Source organism: Solea senegalensis, linkage group LG11 (genome assembly GCF_019176455.1).
Source record: "Solea senegalensis isolate Sse05_10M linkage group LG11, IFAPA_SoseM_1, whole genome shotgun sequence".
NCBI classification, from domain to species: Eukaryota; Metazoa; Chordata; class Actinopteri; order Pleuronectiformes; family Soleidae; genus Solea; species Solea senegalensis.
This window is the reverse complement of record NC_058031.1, coordinates 14480302-14501574: the sequence shown is the minus strand read 5'-3', so window position 1 is coordinate 14501574 and position 21273 is coordinate 14480302. Positions and strand designations below refer to the sequence as shown.

Below are 21273 nucleotides of genomic sequence, written 5' to 3'. Positions count from 1 at the left end.
GTTATGCTAACAGGACCAAGTGTCACTGGTGGGCACGTAACAAAGAAAAGAATGAAGATATTTTTCAAAAAATACTACCCCTATTCTAGTAGCACAAAGCTAAATGCAAACCGGTGAAGTATTCCTTTAAGGGAGTGTTTTAGCCACTACTGTAGCACAACTATAAGTGGAGAGTTGTGTACCTGTATCCGTTGCTGATACATCAGGGCATTCCTCTTGAGGTCATGCTTTTTTCTTTCATGTTTCCTGTTTTATTGTGGAACTTACCTCTCCTCGTGTCAGATCGCTCCACTTCCTGCCCCTGTGTGTTCTCCCTCCAGCTTTGATTGTCTGCCCCGCCCTAATTAGAGTTACCTGTGTCTCGTTGTCTCCCTCTAGCTCATGTGTATACGAGCTGTGTTCCCTTTACCCTCTGTGTCAAACGTTCCAGCCCGTCTAGCTATTCATTGTGATCTGTTTTCCTGTTTTGTTTTTTTTGGACTATTGACTGTTTACTGACTTCCACCTTTGCCTTACCATTTTTGGCTTTGTTTGCCATCTAGTGAAGTGATTTTGTTTGAAATCTAAACTGATTTTGGAGTTGTACTTTTGAGTCCTGCTTTTTGTGGAGTACCAGTCTTAACAGTCTCCAAATCTATGTCCAGATTTTCAGATGCATAAAGGTAAAAAGGTGTAATTCATTTTGCTCCATGGGCTAAAAATGTGATTCATCTCAACTCAGTTCTGGTTTTACACACAACTTGTGTGTCACTAAACCAAGAGTTCCATTCACCTCTTCATGTTCAGATCAGCTGCTCTTGAATTCTGACCTTCACTTAAAATCCATTGAACTGTCCCAGAAAAAAAAGGTTTCTCAATTTCCAAGATGTTGAAATTCATGGAGAGGCTATAAAATGTAAGTGTTCCCAAGCACACCAAATTAAATGAGCCAGGTTTTTTTTTTTACAAGGTAATAATACAAAGTATAAAACATGTCCTTCTAAAATGAAAGGAAATTAAACTCCACTCACATGTGTAAGTATAGTTTTGCAGCATCAGTGGTCACATACTGTATAATAATAAAAAAATAATGTGTTTTTGAACCACAGAGAAAGATATTGTGGAGGCAAATGATCTTTAAAAACTAGAAGTGACCATGCTTAAACTATATATAGCCCTTTTTTCCACCACAGAAGCTCAAATAAAAGTTGGTCAGGAATTACATTCCTACATCTGACCATAAATGAGAAGAATGCTGTGTTAGAAGAAACAACGGCCATGCAGCATTACACTCAGAGAAACATGCCTTTTTTTCTTTTTTTTTTACTGTTTTTAATAACAACTGATGAATTATAACACAGATATAATCTGGCATAGCACACCGGCTGGCACCGTACCTTGTTGGTTACAGCGTTGATGGCCAGAGTGGGAGACGCCCCTCCTGACATGATGCAGTCCATTCTCAGAGACTCTGACTCGAGGCTGTACGGAGTAGATGCCTGGAAGGAGAGCAGTGCAGAGGAGGGACTGTTTAACCAATAAATAATGAAAAATATCAAAATTATAATCTATGCTTCCAGTGCTTTAGATGTGAAAAAATGATCTATGTTTTTTAGAACACAGAGAATTTAGGCTGCTTTTTTTCCATGACTATGTTAAAACGTGTGTCTTCTATCCTTATTTTGTCAGCACAACCGAGGCAATCTGATGAAATATTTTTCACCAAATATTTAAGCACACCTGAGCAAGGAGGTACTCAAACTTTTCAAAGTCTGACTGAATTTGTGAAATTTGGAAATACATCACAGTTCAAAGTCCGCTTGGCTTGAACAAAAGTAAAATAAAAATGATGACTATTACACAATTATCGCTACTCCCGACGAAAAAAAGCATCTTTTAAAGCCTGTAGATGTGACCTATTAACACACCCTCAGTATGTCCATATAAGGAGTTGTATATTATTCCCACGGCAATTCACCAAAGGTACGCCCGTGGCACAGATCCGTGCCGCTTAAGCACTAAAGGTTAATTCCACCTCTGCCACTGTTTCAGAAACCTGACCGTGTTCATTCTGGCTTACTGTTCCACACACCAACATGACAAAGACACTGTATTTCACCTTATTAATGTGCAAATTTATGCAGCAAGACACACAAAAATCTTTGGGAAGTTTCAACCTCCTTGAGGTATCAAGTTAATGAGAAATATCAATCAGTCAATTCCCTCCAAATTAAGTCAATTAAATGTGAAGACTTAGAAAAAGTGATTAGTACAACCACACTACATGAGTGGTATCATACCAGGTATCTTATTATCTATCTCATTAAAATGAGAGCGATGCATGTTGAATATGACTGCATGGTTTATGCTTAACCTTACATAATATAGTACTTTTAAAAACCTAAACCTGCTGCACATGAATGAATCCACACACTATTGTTTAGCGATAGAACAAATGCTGATCTCGAACCAATACCAAAGCCATTATCTCCTATCTCAATCGTGATTCACGGTATTTATATAAACAAAAAAAAGCTGCTGCTAACATTTAAGGTAAATAAATATGTCATGTTTTATCAGGTGAAAGGATCATGAATATATCATGCATTTCTTTTTTTTAATTAGGATCAGTTTTAATAAAACAACAAAAATGTCAATTACTTAGAAAAGGTCCTTAATCAGTGGTTGTGGCATTTAATGGGCATGTCAAACATTTTAATAGTCTAGTACATTTACAGTTTTCATACTACAGTTGTAAAGTGAGCATTAAGGGAACATTAACATGTTTTAACGGGGAGCCGTTAAGTGTTTCCACTTAATTTATATGCAAACGTGTTTCAAATATGTCCTCTGCTGAGTGAAATATGCAGGAAGAGCGTATTCAAAAAACGAGGATGGCAATAAAATGTGACAAAGGTTTTGAGAGTTTCCCTGAATGCTGTGAATTGGTGATTCTGTGCCGGGCCTCCTGAATCACCAGCACGACCCGGGTGCGCTTCATTTAAATGGCTGGACACTTAAACAGCCTTGATCATGGACACATCACTTGCCCTTGATGAGATAAATCAAGCCAAGCACTCAAGAATGATTCACAGATCTAAAATGAATTCACCAGCTGGTTCTTTTTTTTTTTTTTACTGTCCTCACACAGAGAGTTACTAAAGTAGGGATATGAGAGCTGAATATGAGCAACTACTCAAAGATCAATGAGAGGCTAAACTGATGCCCGCAAAAAAATAAAGAGGGGAAAAATGAGGACAATATTTTTTCTCCTTTTCTGATTCAGGGTTCAAGACGGCTTCTCTGCCTTCCCAAAACTGCTTATAGTAAGAGGATTGGTTGGCAACAATGCAATCTTTAATTTATGATAAACACCAAGCAAAACGGTTTGTCTGTTCCCTGGCGGAGGCACTTAAGAAGACAATGGAGAGGTGAAGAGAGGAAGTGAGGAAGGCTTGTGGAGGAATGGGGGGAGAAAAGGACGAATCAGTCGTGAGATAATTGAGTGGTGACGGACAGACAGACCAAAAAAAAAAAAAAAAGATGTATACAAAAAAAATGAAAGAGAGTGATTATGCTAAGGGCAACAGAGACACAGGCAGTAAAAAAGAAAAGAAAAGTGTACACTGTCTACACATTTATACAATGCATTTATGCAGCTGACGTTCAGCCTCGCTGTCAACTTCTAATATTTAGACTTTAAAGACTCTGACTGTGTAGCCAAGGTGCAACAAAACCCCAGTGAAAACAGCACGACACATATTTAGCCCACTCTTTTTTTCCTCCCCCCCGAGCAGTAACACGACTATAAATCTTAGCACTTAAAACCTCCCTGTTTCTCCTTAGCCCATATGACAGCCCCACAGTGTGTCTGCCAGCAATGCAAGTGAGGCGTGAAAAAAAAGAGGGGTCGAAGGGCCCATCCATGTAAGAAAAGATGACAAGCATCTGAATTAATTAATGTTTGTAATAAAAAAAAAATCGTTGGTGAAGAAAATATGTCTAATGGCAGCCCCGGGGCCTTCTGTGGTAATTAACTGGAACACAAGCCTAGAATACTCTCCCTCCCTTTCCCTCTTCTTACTTTTTCCCTCCTTCCCCTTGCAGCTTGACTTTTTCCTCTCTGCTCTCTCTACCTTGATGTCTTTTTTTACTTTTCTCCCCCTGCATCCTTTCTTTCACACTCCCCCCCTCACCCCAACCCTCGTTTTTTTCCCCCCTCTCTCTGTTTACCTCAATTCTTTCTCCAACGAGCAACTGTGATTGTGCACTTTGCTGCTCCACGCCTGCCTGTGTTCCCTGGAGAGGAGAAGGCTAAAGCAGCGATACAGGCAGAGACAGAGGGAAGAGTGGCAGACAAACACACAAACAAAAAGATAATGATCAGGATGCACAAGCAGACAGTGACAGAGACACAGGATGGGGGGGGGGAGGGGGTAGATGACTGGTTGTGATGCACCGTGATGAAAAACTCTGCAGGTTTTCTTTAATGCAACAATACAGACAGTTAGGTCGGTGTGCAATGTAAATCCAGGATGTTTTCAATGCAGCTCGGCCCAACGCAACACTAATTCACTAATTAGCTGCTCAGCCTTGGCTGAAGGAAGCGTTGTCATTCAGCCGAAAGACTGTTTAGTGACGCAGATACTTATAGCGAGCTTCTTTAACCATTAAGACCTTATCTTAAGTATTAGTATGTTACTCCCTTCTTCTGGGGAGAAGTGCAGCTTCTTAGGGAGCACAAGGAATGTCTTCTAACATCTGTGTTGTGAACTCAATCTGCTTTTTAAATTTCGGAAGCACAGCGATAGCTATTTAAATTTCTGTCATAGCAACACGGTGTTAATCAGCCGCTAAAGAGAGAAACATCTCAATGCAAAAATATACAGCAGCCGGAGAGTCAACAACACAGATGCAGGTAGACAGAGGTGAAATGAAGTCACTTTTGAATCCGGATCCTGAGGATAATGACGGGAACAGGATCTACATTCTGCCAAGCTGATGCAGGGTTACGTAGAGGATATTTATAGCCTTGGCCACTGTCAGTCATTTCACCAAAACCAATGCTCATTGTCATATTTCTGTATTCTCCCTCGTCTCTGTTCTGTTTTGCAGCTTGATCCTGCTGTTTCAAACCCCACCAGACCTGGAGGAATATACAATCATGGCACAGTTTGATTGAGACTGTGCAGGCTGTAATTGTCTGTTATGGCACTTGGCGTATTGGAGCAGGTACTGGAGATGATAGCAATTAAATTATACAAAGCAAGGACATGACTCTGACTGGAAAATGCTGCATGATCTGGTGGAGGGCAATGTAGTTTTTTTGTTTGTGGCTTTATTATTAATAATAATAATAATAATAATAATAATAATAATAATGATGCAAACAGAGATCAAACATACTCTTCAACGCACAAACTCATTTTCTTCTGGTACGACTGACAAGGACCAGAAAAAGGACATTAAGTGGAGAACAGGTGAACCTGCACGTTTCCCTCCCTTCATTGAAAGATTATTGAGAAATATGGTCAAAGAAATAGCCCATTATGTGGCTTTAGCATCACAGACAGAAAAGAAATTCACCAAAAAATGTCAAATCACAGGTCTACCACATTCTGTGCATGTTGCTTTTCCACTGAACTGCATCCTGTTCCAGGTGAATAAAGTGTTACTTGATAGACTCAACAAATCATAAATATAAATAAATATAATGACCTGCCTAATTTGATGCATCAGATAAAGTCCTCACTCTGGTTCCACCCAACCCCCATCCCTATAAGGCTTTTATATCTAAAGGGGTTTATTGAAGCTACTTACCCTTTCTCCAGACCGCGGTCTCTTCTTTGGCCTGCTGGGGACTGTGTCTTCTTTAGGATTAGTATCTATGGCCCAGTAGGAACCCTGAAAAAAGAAAAGCTGTTAGCTCTTGTGTTTGGTTGAAGCTGCTTATGTAGTTCTCTGATGCTTTTGATTGTTCTGTAGGTTTAGGTCCAATTTTATATTCTTTTCCCCCCCTTTTTTACTTATAAGGTATATATGTGAAACGTTGAAACACCACAAACATTCCATCAATTATATTATTTGAAAATGTAACACAAAAATGTACCTTATAAATGAATCATACTGAAACATTCACAGAAAGTTGCACAGCATTATTGATGAATTAGAAAAACTTAAAACCAGGTAGTGTGTGGAACTGTACGAGTGCTGGGAAAAACTACGGCAAATGTATAAGTGGGTTTTCTCATTTTTAATGTAAAATTCAAATCAGAAGGGTGACAAGTATTTTCCACACAAAAAAAACACAAAAACTGTGTTTCATATGGTACATAAATGCTTGTCAATGATTTAGATTCATTTATTGATCACCGTATTTGGCAAAAGTGACATGACACAAGTAACACACAGGTTACAGTTAAATGATGCCTCAGCGAGAGGACACTGATACACACACGGACATATACTCTAAGGCAGGTCAGGGTCGCTTGAGACTCTGCATTGCCAATAATTAAAAATGCCGCATTTGGTTGATTGACAAAATGAACAGCCAGCAAAAACAAACACAACATACTGTATTTTACAAAAATATACAGCAAAGAACACTATACAATATAAGAATTGTCTCCTATGTAGTTTAACAGAAAGCACTCAAATTATTTTTTAACACTAATATCTATGTTCCTTTATCCCAAAACCTATATTTGTAATTTCCTCAAAAATGTTCATATTCATCAAACTAAAACAAATGGAATCATTATCCTGACTTTGAATTAACTACTTAACTAATGTCCCCACTGTTTTACATAATGGCATATTTGGTAGATTTCATCATATTCTGTACATAATATTATCCAATAAAAGCTTATGTTGGTTTAAATGTATCGGTTTATATCAGCGAGAGTTATATCCATCACACTCTAAAGCGTTTCCATTTGTCTCTGATGTAAGAAGTATCTCCTCCACTGTGGCTGCTATTAATTCTGTTTTTGTCTCTGCAGAGGAAAAAGCCAGTTTCAGTTCCCCTAATAGGGCGAAGCAAGTGTCACTAAACTAAAAAAAAAAAAGTGCAGTTGATGGAGCTCCCCTGTGTCCCATAAAACCAACGTATATGTTGTTATTCCAGCTCTGTGTCCAATCAGTTTTCTCTAGGTTTAGTTTTTTGTTTTTTTTGGTACGGCGGCGTGTGCTCCTACTTCCTTTCCCCCAGAAAATCCACCGAAAACCTTTTGATACACAACATTAAAATGCAGCAGGCTCCAAAATAAAAACACACAGAGTGAGACAGGAGAAATCAATTGCTTTTAGGTCCTTGATTTCCTCCTGGTCTGATAACCCCCTTCAATTTTCCTTTTCCTTCAAAAGCCTGGACTGATTTCAGGAGGTTCATTTGGGCTATCACGCACACACACACACACACACATGCATTCAGCTCCCCACCTCCCACAACCTCGCCTCTTCTCCTCCCTCATCTCTCAGCCCAACTTCACTAACAGTACACAGCCAATTAACGTTAGCACATGCATGATTTAGCTTCTCTCTCTCTCTCTCTATGGCTTCAAAAAGAGTATGTACATTCAACCGCTTCTCCCAAACACACACACACACACATACACAAGGTATCGACCACTTCGATCCACGTCGTGAGTTAAAGTGCTAGTCAGGTCCAAGTCAGTCTGATCAGGGGGGAGCCTGCTCTGTTTTTGTCTTTGCAGACTATGGACCTCCACTCCAAGATTTAGTTTGAATTATTTAAACCTTCTTCCCCCTAATTCATTTTCAATGGCTCCGATGGTAAACACCTCACCACCCACGCAGAGTGAGAAGAGTTCTAAAAGGCTCGATGAAAAGTTTTTCGGCGTGTATGTATCTATCTATCAGGGTTTTTTTTTTTGTAAAGGTGATAAATTGCTTCTCCCATAAATCATGTGACGAGCTGAAATGTAGACATTTGCGCTTTTATTAAAAAATCTTGTAAGGACAAGCTTCGGTGATCAGCTCTAATTATACACTCTCCCCCGTCGGAGCAATTCCTTCGATTCAGCACAAACAAGGACTTGACAAATTGTTGTTATCAGCGCTGCGCTGTTAAGATGGTAACTGTGCTTCCTAACCACAGCAGTCGCAGTGGTGAAACATGTCTAAAACTCACTCTGATTGCGAACGCGTGTGTATGTGAAGCACGGCCTGATACAGTGTGACAGACGAGTGAATCGCCTTGCATGTGATGGAGTGTATCTACATATACATATTATTCATTGCTGCCCGTACCACATTATTACTTGGCAGAATCAATATCAGACGAGCAGCCGAAAACAAAAAAGCAGCATTACGCATTCAGCACAGACGGTCATAGAGGTACAAATTGTGCATAAGTGCAGACACTCTGCGTGCCTGAGTGTGTGTGTGTGTGTGCACTTATGCACAAACGTGTGCACAAATGCGGCACAAGGGCAAATAAATACATGAAAAGTAATCACTGTAGCCTCTGTCTTATTTGTATGCCTGCTGAAATGGGTTTGCATTTTCACTGTGATTCAAAACATAATTCGAGCCGAGATTCAGTCACATTACATTGTTCATTCAGGAAATACTTACTTTCCCAGGGTCGTCTTTGGAGCGAGGCACTTTGAGAAAGCACTTGTTCAAGGACAGGTTGTGTCGTATAGAATTCTGCAGGGAGTGACAGACGGACAAAAAGAAAACAGAGGAGGAGGAGGAGGATGGAAAAGAAAAGCCGAGGGGGGGGAGAGAAACAAGAAACAAGACAAAAATCTTTAGAGCAAATCCACTAAACCCACATTTACAAATAACTCAATTACATTTACACTCACATTACTACACTAACTGATTCTGGTCCTACTTCTTTGCCTTTTATTCAGAAGAAGATGTGATATTCTGTACTCAAAAGCAGTGGTTCACAACCTGTGGGGCAGGACTTCAGAAGGGTTACAGAGAGAAATCAAGGGGATAAGAAATAAATCAGGGTATCAGAGTCCTTTAGGGCAGGCATGTCCAAAGCCCGCCCCGCGGGGCAATGACGACCCTTGATTCAGATTTCAGACAGCCCGCAGCTTCGGTTTTATAATGTATTATTTGAGGATGGGGAGCTCATGGGGATGAGCCCTGCTCATCCCCATGAGCTCAGCTGGTAAGGAGTTGAGTCCCGGGTTGGAAACCCAGCTATGACACACAGATCCATGCATTCACCTCCTATTATGATATTTGACTCTAGATGTGAAAGAAAGGCAGAATTTTTCACTCCTGCGTGGCTTCGATTTGGTTACATTGCCATTTCAAAATGATGTGGCAATGATAATTAAATTATCATAAAACAGTGCAAAAACATTTACTGTAAAAAAAAGGTCTGAATCTTCACCTTATTAAGTATTATTAACATGATTAAGTACAGAATTCTATCACATTCTAACTAAACAAGACACAGGATGCAAGATACAAGAAATTCTAGTTGTATCCATAAACTGCTTGATATGGGAAGACTGCTGCGGTTGAACTGCTTAAAAGCCTTTTAATAATCTATATCATTTAAGTTAATTGTAGAAGTAGGAGGAAAGAAAGTCATGGAGAAGCACAGAGCTTGTTTGAGTCAAACCTCTAACATCCCAAACACTGAGATACATCCAGTTTCCTGGTGCTCTCAGTCTCACTCGCCTCTGCTGCAACCGCTGCAACCTTTGCAACCCGCTAACCAGCGCGGCTCTGGACCACCGTGTCAACCATTAGTGAAGGTATTAGAAAGTACCAGGTTTTTTTTTTTTCTCTCTGCTGTTTAACCTGCTGAATAGAAAATATGCTTCAGGTCACAGGCAAATGCAAAAGATGGTACTGCACATGTGTACGGCTTTATTGATTAAAATTGAAGCAAATGCATTCCAAGACGGGGGGCAATGTGAGGTTTGTGTGTCAGTGGTTGTGGGGCTGTCCTTGCCCAGTGTTTACCCGGGTTTGAATGGATTTTTTGAATTAATAAAAAGTCAAAGTTCAACCTGACACTGGGGGTGCAAGTGGGATTTATGAATGCTCCAACATTCTGGCCATAATGAGGGAACGTTGACATTTGTACGATTTGTAAGACCTCCTGTAGTAAGAGTGTGTGTTGTGCATAAGAGATGGAGGGAGAGGGAGGAAAAGAGAGACCACTGCATCGGCTAACCAGACATGAACCTGTTCTCTTCAGGCTCACATTCTCTACTCATCTGCTGCTCTTAATTAATACCACTGGGGAGGGAGGAGGAGGGAAGACAGAGGGATGGGAGGATTTTCTCTTCTCCTTCTACGAGGTCCCCACTGCGCAACACTTGCTTTGTTTCTCCAACAACAACCACCTTCTCTCAGCTTGGTCCAACCTCTGCCTCACCCTGCCCTTCCTGGAGAAAAGCTCTGGCAGTGTCTGGCTCCTCTACTTAGCAGGTCACTGGCTGTTTGTGACTGTCCATCAAGGTAATGTTTGACAGCTCTGTGATGAAAAAGGCGAGGAGGACTGTCACCAGCTTGGCACACAAAGGCAGCCATCTGTTCCAAAAACTTTCCTGTGGGAAGTGGCGACGGTTCATTAACACCGAGTCTGCCCGTTACTTCAGCAGCGAGACCGTCTACTTTACCAACCTCTACCAACTCTTTGTTTATTTATTTACATCCCCCACCCCTTTTATTACCCATGCTTTTTTGTTGTTGCACACCTGTGCATTATTTGCAATGTTAGCACAAACCCAATATATTTCTGACTTTGCACACTCTGGCACTTTTCACTTTCAGGCACGTGAAGCCAGGTGGTGCAACTGAAAATTTACAAATGTGGGTGTAGAAAATTTCATATTGGTGTCACTTTGTGGGGCACTAAGATGTAACCCTACAATAAAGCAGGGGTAATTATATTATATTGTATTATATTATAAACGTATACCCTATAACCTAACACATAGCATTCTTGCATCATCCTGGCTTGTTGAAAATGTTAATGTCTTAAAAACCTGCTGCACAAATCTACTTACCTATAAATCTCTCAGGAGAAAAAAAAAACTGCTAATAGATGACATAACAAATTAAACGCGAGGCTTGCAGCCTTACTACTGTTCTATATATTGCTGACCTAATTCACTCTTCACATCTTCGTTGTTTATGCATTACTATTTATTCTTGTAGTGTACTTTTTGCAATTATAGCTGTGCAAAAAAACAACCCACACTGTTACATAAACTGTAAATATCTTGTATTATGTATTATGTATGATAAAATGATACACAGCCATGTTCTGAGAATCTGTATGTTGGCAGAGCAGTGCTTTGAGCTCAGTCCTAACACAGATGAAGATGTTTTAGCTTAATTTCACAGAAAGTGGAGCCACATTGCTGATGGGTTGTTTTTTTGTCAAATGAACACCCACCAATACTCATACCGTTACATCAGGACACGTTGATTCCATGTTGTATCATCAAGAATATACATTTCATTTAAATGTGTTGTACTTAAATGATAATAAGAATAATAATTTACAATGTGATTATTTCTGCTCTGGTCACTGAGTCTAGATATTTTGTCATATATACCACACAGACTCTTTGTCAAATGAAGCCTGATACACAGTACTCTCTCTCTCTCCTCTCCCTCTTTCTCCCTTTCTCTCTAAAGACACCCACGCATTCCCAAAAAGGTCAATGACACATAAAGCAGAATGTTTTTTTCTTGCCAATGACAGCAGCCCCGACATAAAAGAACCCAAAAAAGACCACAATTTCACCACTCAGATAATTGCAAGGACATATGTGTTCAAGACGGAACTGTGAGAGTGTGTGTGTGTGAGAGAGAGAGACAGAAAGAGAGAGAAAGCCCTTATATGTGTAAATGAGGAGAGAAGCTATCCTTCCACCCAGAAAGAACATATTGTTCATGTGGACACAAAAGTGCAAATGCCCCCTTTCCTTCATGTTATGGAAACAGTAATCTGCTTTTACTGAATGGGAATGGTCATCATCAATAAATGTACTGATAAGCAGCGCTGTGAAGTAAGATAATTTGATTCACTGCTGTGTCCTTCTTCCACCCACTCCTCTACAGGCCTGATTAATGAGCTTATTGGGTCGGGCCTGGGGCCATGCCATTGCTGCCCAGCAGCTGATAGATGACACAGTCATAGGCATTGTATGGCACGTGTGTGTGTGTCTGTGTGTGTGTGTGTGTGTGTGTTAGTGAACATAGGAAGGACACTGAAGAGGATGCTCGTCTGGCCCCATCACTTTGGCATGGAAATACGAACAACAACATAAACACAGCATGAAAATGCCTGTGGATACAGTAAATCAGTGTTGGCCTTGTCTGTTTGAGGCACACAAACTTTTGCTTGTGCAATGTTGGCACAATTGTGTTTTCTTACACGTTCAGTCTTTTAAGCTCAAGCTCAGCCCTTAAAATAAAACATAACAAAACTGAGGGGGGAAAAAAAAGCTTAACTTAAAAGATCACTACACTGGTCTGGGTTAGGGTTTCATATAAGTCTCTGTTTCCTATTTAATGCACATGGCTGCTTTTGGTCACTGAACATAACAAAATATGACCTTAAATATTCATTAAACATTTTCTTTCAGATTAAATGTGCAAACGTGTTAAATAAATAAATAACAAATTATTTAAAGCTGCTGAAGGTGATCTGCTGCTTGTAGCAACCCGGAAAATCAACAAGCAATGTGATGCAGCGATAGTCTATTACGTGCTGTCACTGCATTGATGCACACAGTATACGTGATATGTGATAATAACACGTTGGTTTGAGTCATACTGGTCATTTAGAGATTAACTAAATTAAAGATTTAATTTCAAACTTAATAGATTAAATGTAATAATATAAGAGATCCTGTATTTATTTATTTTTTTATATATATCTATATATATATATATACATAGATATGTATATATATATATATATGTACACACATAAATATATATACACACATGCTTATATATATGAATGTCAAAATCGGTATGTGAAAAAAAGGAGTAACTGTGGTAGTAATTGCAGCAATGAGGAATTTACCCCACCATCTTACCAGAAAAATACTCTGATACAAAGTTCAGCAAAAATAAAATTATAGCCCTTAAAGGAACACTGAAACAAATGAAATAAATAAATGACACATCTACAGATAGATGCGGATCATGTGGGTAAGTTCTTTAGATTATGAATGTGTGTGTTTGGTTAATACTGCTTCCTGCTACATACTGGTTGTTATGGGAGGAGTGCATTCCACACAGTTACATAAGCTGTGCTTAATAAGCATGGATGAGTTTCTGACGAAATGTAATGTGATATAATGTGATGTGTGATAATAAAAAAAAAGTCAGGTTTTGGAAACGTGCTTTTGGGTGGAGACGTGTGTGCATGCGTGTGTGTGTATGAAAAGTTTAAAGTTTGACAGCCGTGGTTTAAGAGATTAAAGTATATGCAGGTTAAAGGAGCTGGAGGGATATTCCGGTTAAAGGGAAGTGGGATATTTATGTGAGCGTGTACGGTTATGTACGTCAAGGGATTAGGTCACACTGGGGGAAAGAATGAAGTTACATAAGTTGGTATGATTTGGAGGTTTGTGTCAAGGCAGCGGGAGAAGGCATTTGTACTGAACTAAATTTAACACACTGGCCAGCAGGTGGGTCACATGGAGGACCTGTGGCGAGCATCGTTGCCTCACAGCAAGGTCACCGGTTCGGATCCCAGATCGACCGATGGCCTTTCTGTGTGCCGTGTGCGCATGAGTTCTCTCTGGACACTACGGCTTCCTCCCACAGTCCAAAAAACAGTTTGGGGATTAGGCTAATTGGACATTTGTAGATGTGAATGTGAGAGTGAGAAGTTGTTTGGACGGGCCTGGTGATATATAGTAGTATTATGACAAAAGTCTTTTTGGGTAACTCATTTTCCAGAGGTGACAACCTCATTTGTAGACACTGTAAGGGGACATCAGATGATAGAAATGTTAAATGATTTCGTTCACAGGTACAAACTCATATATATATATAACAACGAGAGAGTCAAAAAGGGCAACTGTGACTATTAAGTACCACCATCTGTTTTGTGAAATCAATATATTTTATTTATTTTTCTTTTTAAATAAGAATCCTCCTTGCTATCTGCTCAGCTCTGTCACACAAACTCAACATAAGCTCCTCCTGCTTCACATTTGCACTCCCCCATCAGTTCACAGGGAATTATCTCTTCTGCCTGGAAGGCTTGGGCTTCATTAACAGCAGCTTAACTTAATTATCAAGTACAACAAAGAGCAATTAGTTAAATTTATCAGTCAGTGAGTGTAATGTGCTACTAAAGGAATAACTACTACTTGTTAGACGCACATTTTCATGCTCCTTACAATACCAATGGTTTTTTAGATCGGCGGGTTTGGGGACTTTTTTAATTTTCTGTTGGGTAAATCCGAGACACCTGCACAGTTGTGAATCCACGGGGAGTTCAAAGGGCAAAAGGTTTGCTGGCCAGTGTATTAACGTATTGACCACTGACGCGTATGACATTCACACACAAACGCACACCCGCGCCGCAGTAGTCAGGAAAGTCTCTCGCATGCCCTTCAGGGTGTCACGGAGGTTTTGCCCGTGAGCCCACAGACGGCAAGAGATCTAGAGAAAGAAAGAAACCTTCAGCGGAACCCATACAGTGCATAAAGAGGGTAAAATGTGGTGACGGTGGAAAGGTAAGGCGCAGGAGAAGGCGTTGAGAAATAAAGAGCCGGAGTCAGCTGGAAGAGCATGTGTGGCGGTGGTGGTTGTGTGTGCACGTATGGACAGGTGTCTCAGATGTGAAAGTCCCCTGGGCTTTGAGCATCATTGAGACACCTTATTATATCCTAACGGTGAAGGAGTGACAGACGCTCTGCGAGAACGCTGGGTTGAATACAAGTCACTACTTCAAACTCCATCTAATACATATTCATTTCATTTGATGGACCCCCCCTCCTCTTCACTCCCTCACTGAAGCACTTCACACGAGTCAACTGAGGTGTGTGTGTGTGTGTGACTGCAGGATGTGTTTGTGAACTGGTGTGTGCATGTGTGTGTGTGTGTGTAGCTTTATGTAATTCTGTTTTGCCTGTGTATACACTTGCACCATAGAGGTGTGCAATATAAAAATATAATATATAATAGATAATTGGTCGATACTCTTTAAAAGTCCGATTGAACAAGTCAGCGAGTTATAAATTGTTGCTTACAGATTATATCAATGATTCAGGGAAGTGATTCTTGTTTGAACGACAGTGTAGAAAAATTTACCTCACGCCCTACTGTGAGGTAAATTGTGCACGTAGGCGCACTAGTGGTCAAGGAGGGTTTTCTACTGCCTGCATTTCAGTGCGTGTCTTGTGGTTTTGTCACTTAAAAACTCAGTTGTGTCAGTTTGCACATATTTAAAACGACGATCGCAACATTATCTCAGATCAGGGGTTCTCAAACACTCAAGGACCACCGGAGAAAATATTCTCAAAGTGACACCGTTATCGCCAACGTTTTAAATACAGTGGTGTGAATGGGTCGAGCAAAGTCAGCTATACAGACTTTTCACAGGAGGCAGATTTATTTACTCCCAAGGAGATCATTTGGCTCCTGTGCGCGACAGCAATCAGTTACACGCACAGCAGTTTATCCGCTGCGTGTGTATACGGAACAATACAGTATATACATCCACAGATGTAAACAGCATACGTATAACAGAGCCTCGTCAAAAGTACGCGCTTGGTTGTATGAAACTAATGCTCTGCAGCAAACAAATACAAGTTTGAAGATTGAAGAGAAGCACCTCTCGTCTTCACCATCTCCCTAATCACAGCATACACTCACTGACCACTTTATTAGGCACACAGGACAACTAATAGCAGGTGGAGTGGAACTGGGCCTGTGTGTTCAGAGATGGTATGCCTTCTGTAGACCTTGGTTGCAATGAGTGGTTATTTGAATTATTGTTGCCTTGCCATAATTTCAAATCAGTCCGGCCATTTTGGGCTGGAGAACTGCCAGTCATTAGATATTTTCTCTTTTTTGGACCATTCTCTGTTAATCCTAGAGATGGTTGTGCATGAAAACCTGAAGTACTCAGATAAACTCGTCTCGCACCAACAACCATGCCATTTTCAAAGTCAGTCAAATCACCTTTCTCCTCCATTCTGATGCTGTGTTTGAACTTCACCAGGTCATCTTGGCTATGCATGCCTAAATACACTGAGACGCTGTCATGTGATGACCTGTGTACCTAATAAAGTGACTAGTGAGCATATGAGCCAAGGGGGGGGCGGTGCCAAATCACCAGGTTCTTAATAACTTAATTAAATAGAATAGAAAAATGTTTCATCAAAGTCATATCTTTTGAGGTTTTCTTCAGTGCACTTTCAAAAATTGTTTGCACGGCAGCAAGAGCTCATGGTGCCACACAAAACTGTTGCTGGTTGTGTTTAGCAGAATGCTGCAGCACAATGACAGTTTCTGTTCGCAGCTTTTCAGGAGAGGGAGAGAGTGAGAAAATGGGGATGAATGAGGTGGCAGTGAGAAGCGCTCTGGGTGTACTGTGCATCACCATGATGTTTGGCAGCTTTCCTTTCTGTTCTTGTTCTCACCTGATGAAATGAAAACGGTTGTACATTCAGTTTCTGAGCTACACAAAGGCCGTTGTGTCACACTGAGTTCATAACTACTTGAACTGCACCGGATAACTAGTAGAGAGAAAATCCATTACAACACCAATTCTCTATTCAACGATAAGTTTTGCAATTTGCAGATAAAAGCAACCAAATCGGCGTTTGCAATATGTGAACTCCTCAAAAGGTGTGATAACGGAGGCTTGCTGTTGCACCCGGTCACAGTCTGCAAAACTCCAATCAAAGACCAGGTCAGGCAGAAGAGTTCGGCAGAAATCTCAAAATGGAATACAACACCAGTCCACCAAAGAGAAGAAAGGACGAGGAAGAGCAAGAAAACATCACCAAACATGGCAGAGGTCATGGACGGCAGTGTTACAGGGAAAGTTCAGTTGTTGACCTGGAGACAAGAACCCGAGCAACATTAAACCTGGTATACCAAGTCATTTCCTGTGGTAGTTCTACATGTGGTTTAGAGATGAGACACAGTGTGGGTCACCTCCTATTGGTAAGACGGTAAAGTGTGTGACCCCTATTTTGGTGTGTGAACACACAACAACATTAGCCCAATCTAGTCGTAGTCGAACTATATTAATATACACTGATGTGTTTAAACATTGCACAAACACTAACGCATGCAATCACTTTGCATGTTTTGCCTTAGATGTGTGAAATGTTTCTGTTTTTAACAAGATCATGTCGTTTCCTGTTCATAAAAACATTTAAAACCACACTTTGACTGTCACTCAAGAGCAAACAAAGTGCCTTTATTTATGCCGTTTTTATCACGATAATAATCCATAGAGAGTCCAAGAGTTACTTGAAAATGTTTTACTAAGATATTTTTTGGTCATCACACAGCTTTACATTTAACCATCAAAAGTTTTGAAAACTATGATAAAACCCTGCTCAAATTTAGCCTGAAAGTACGAATATTAAGTTGAAAAAGTCTGATTAGTGTCTTCCTAAACTCTTTCTGTGATTAAAATGTCAACATCGCTGATTGAGTTATGCAGGTGTTCTCATTAATCCGCATTATGTCGAATGACAAATAGTGTCACATAGTGATTTAGTTAGAATCTTGGTGTAGCAGCACGTGTGTTGATATTTGGTTTCATATTATATAAATATGTAAATGAGAACAAATTAATTATGAATTAGTTTCTGAGGTTTAACTATGTTAGAGCCGTACGCGGCGCATTTGGCCCTCTTTCTTATGTTTGTCAATCAAGCCAAAACTGACGGAAAGATGGACGTCCACATCCGTGTTTGCACAAACTCTGCTTTCAGATTGGTGTGGATGCTCTGCAGTCTTAGACAAAAAGACATTTAAACTTTGCAGTCACAGTGTTCTGAACATAAATAAGCTCAACTGCCAACATCTGAAGAGGTACTTATATCAGCTTTATGTGCTGTATCATTGTTAGTTCAGTATATCCACCATCTTATATTGATTTTTGAAAAGCTCAATGGACCATCAGCAACTGACAGTCACTGACAAAATCAGCGGTGATCGGATGGCGATTCAGCGGCTCTGTCTCACTTTGCCAAACCAAAAACATGTCCTATGAAATACCCTCACGTTATTTAAGGTCACACAAAAGGCCCGTGTCTCTCCACTGCATACAAACCTGGGGACTAGAGGATAAGCTCATTCTGTGGTATAATTATTGCATTCCAGAGAGCTAGGGAAACCAGCCTTAAGCCTATTATTAGCCATATGGAGAGTGCTACAGGCCTGGCTGGTTAGAGAGGGAAATGTGTTGCTGGATGGGTGCCAAATCCTCAAGGAGATAGCAAGAGAAATTCCTTGCTTTTAATTAAGAATTTAATACTGAGACTGCTATTAGTGATTAGTATGTAATTAAACGCTCTAGCAGGGTTTCACATGCAAGTTTAATTAGATTTAATTAGAAAAACTTTAAAAAAAAAAAGAAAAAAAAGAATATGTTGTAGGCAGTATAGTTTGGCTCAAATATCCAAAGATATTTTCATGTGACACAGGTTAGGTCAGTACAAAGATGATGAACATTTGATGATGAAGATTTTCATTACTTTGCTTGTTATGGATATATGCATCAATCTGAATCTGCTTGGCAGGTTCTATTCATAAATGAATTTGCTTTAATAATATAACATAAAAAAAGATATATTCATATAGTCAAGGTTTGATTTGAAATGCAATAAATCAATATCACATACAGTATGTCCAAAACAAGCACAGGAGGGAGACTGTTACCTTGAGGACTACATACACACATCTGGACAGCAGATGGGTCCACATCATGTATACCGGGAATGCCAGGGTACATGTAGCCATTCTGTATGTGTTACTTATGGACAAGGGAATAAACACACTCACATAAGACAGCTGTCGCATTTTCCCAGTCACAAAATATAGACAAAAGGTGCATAAACTGAGACGCATGGAAGTGGCTGCACGCACAAATACAACCCGTACACACACATAAAGTCATCACTTCAAGCTCAGGAGCTTCAGCACAGCTATGGCCAAATAATTATTCCCAGCAGCCAATGACGACAGGCCGTACTCCACATATGTTAAGTACACTTGACACTTTGCACCGAACTGCAATTCCCTCAGTCACAAATCTCAAACAGAGCAGACGGGACACGACTGGAGCCAGAATAATGGCCAAGTGCTCGTTCAAATCAGGTGATGTTCTGTGACGTGGTGTTAAGCCAAAGGCCATCGTGGTTGTGCTGCCCTTTACAACGTCACATTAGGACTAGCTAATTTGCAGGCAATTAGCCTGGCTACATGGGAGCTAGCCCAAGGCCACGGGGGGTCAAAAGAGATCAGGTTAGTCAGCACAAACTGCAACAAACCATTTGGTGAACATACAGGTCTCCACTGCAAAAAAAACAGATTTAAATTACCAGCATCTCCCATCATTATACGCAGAATGAAGAAAATGATATGCACATAACTTACATTTAATTGCAGAGTCCTTAAAAAGTAATACAATAATGAAAAATAACCATCGCCAGTTCCCAGAGCCAAATGTGCCAGAATTCAGTTTGCTTGAGTTTGCCAAATCTGCAATCCAAACCCCAAATACATTCTATTTGCAAAAACACTGACATAAAACAGTGGAAAATTAAAAAAAACACACATCAATAATCCATTAACCATATTGCTCTGACATCTGACTAACTACTGCAGTAATCCTCTCATCTTTAAAACCTATAAACATATAGAAGGCATTTTCTTTTCTAAGACAAAATGTCGGCATTACAACAGAGTATTGCGCGACAAATAACGACATACCCTTTACGATACTGAAACAGCTTGCAAAACAGGCTAATGAAAAGTCCAGGGTGTAACACTTAGAGAGATGTATTAAATCCTGAGATTTAATCCCAGTAAATTAACAGTTTTTTAAACATATCAACATACCATCAACTAAACTGGTCATTTCAGACAACACTAAATAATAATTTACATAGGATTTTTCAACTTTCAATCAAATCAATACAAATATCTCAGGGCACTATACATGGCCACACAATGAAGAAGCACTAGGTGTCAGTGGAGCGGAAAAAAACGTTTAACTTTTAAGGAAGAAATCTCTGGCAGGACCAGACTCAGAGATGTGCAGCCATCTGCCTCGGCCGGTTGGGGTGAAAGGAAAAATGGAAGACAGAGGAGAGGCCAGAGTAGGGACAGTGGAGAGAGACCACTGTCCCTACTCTGTATATATGTATATCAGTTCCTAATCTGACCTTTTTGCATATTATTTTCTATCACAATTAGGGCAAGAGAACACACATTTGATGTCCATCACAGATGCAGCGCACCGCACTGATGCTGTGCCATTAACAACTCCATTAGACTGCACAGGATAAACAACTGCACTGTCATTCAACCTGTCTATAAGGGATGAGGACGGGGAGAGGGACGAGGACCACTGAAGTGTGTCTGTGTGTTAAACAAGCACAGTGTATATGCATCATTTAAATAGAAAATACTGCGCCTTTGACTTTAGACCAGGTTTTTCTTGGCACTGCACCAATAACGTGTCCAACCACACCTCCTTTTAAGACCAACACACCCGTGATTAGAGCAAGGGCACAACCCGGGTGCAGGGCATGAAAATGACAACGGCATCAGTTGGAAACTAGCAACAACAGTCGTGCACGCAGCCATGCACAGTCATGCACTGCTTTACTCCAGGTGTAAGATAGAGTCCCCTTATCTTAGCTTGTATCAAGCTTGCTGTGCAGCGTGATCTTCCAATTTCCTGCACCGCTGATTATGAAATGCCAACTTTACGGCTATGCCTTACAAAAGTAATATATTTTACAGATCTTCATTATGTAAGTCATTTAACAATTTCTAAGCCATTCTCTTAAACTAAGTCTATTCTATGGCTGTTCAGATTGTGTGAGGCTGCAAGCTCAATGATCACTCAAAGTTAAAATAACATTCCGTTATTAGGGCAAGGCATCAGTATTTTTTTTATTTTTTTTTTGCTGCGTAACCTAAAAGTAGTTTATGTAAACGAAGGAAGCAGCCCACAAAATGTACACCTGTTGAGCATGCATGAGCTATTTATTGTTTTGTTTAAACAGGCTGTGTTGCATTTTACTGGCACACAAACATCGGCTGCATATAGTGTGA

At 40.1% G+C, this 21273-nt stretch overlaps 1 protein-coding gene across 5 annotated transcripts in view; it reads right to left on the bottom strand.

The window, feature by feature from the left end:
• LOC122777749 (forkhead box protein J3-like) overlaps window positions 1-21273 on the bottom strand; it is a 55046-nt gene that overhangs the window by 17293 nt on the left and 16480 nt on the right. For 3 of the 5 annotated variants that reach the window (XM_044039186.1, XM_044039190.1, XM_044039187.1), the window contains exons 4-7: window positions 8578-8652; window positions 5800-5883; window positions 4213-4293; window positions 1377-1478 (exon numbers count right to left, since the gene is read on the bottom strand). In XM_044039186.1, coding sequence (XP_043895121.1) covers window positions 1377-1478; window positions 4213-4293; window positions 5800-5883; window positions 8578-8652 — 342 coding nt within the window. The remainder of the gene's footprint in view (window positions 1-1376; window positions 1479-4212; window positions 4294-5799; window positions 5884-8577; window positions 8653-21273) is intronic. The other 2 variants (XM_044039188.1, XM_044039189.1) reach the window with 1 other exon arrangement.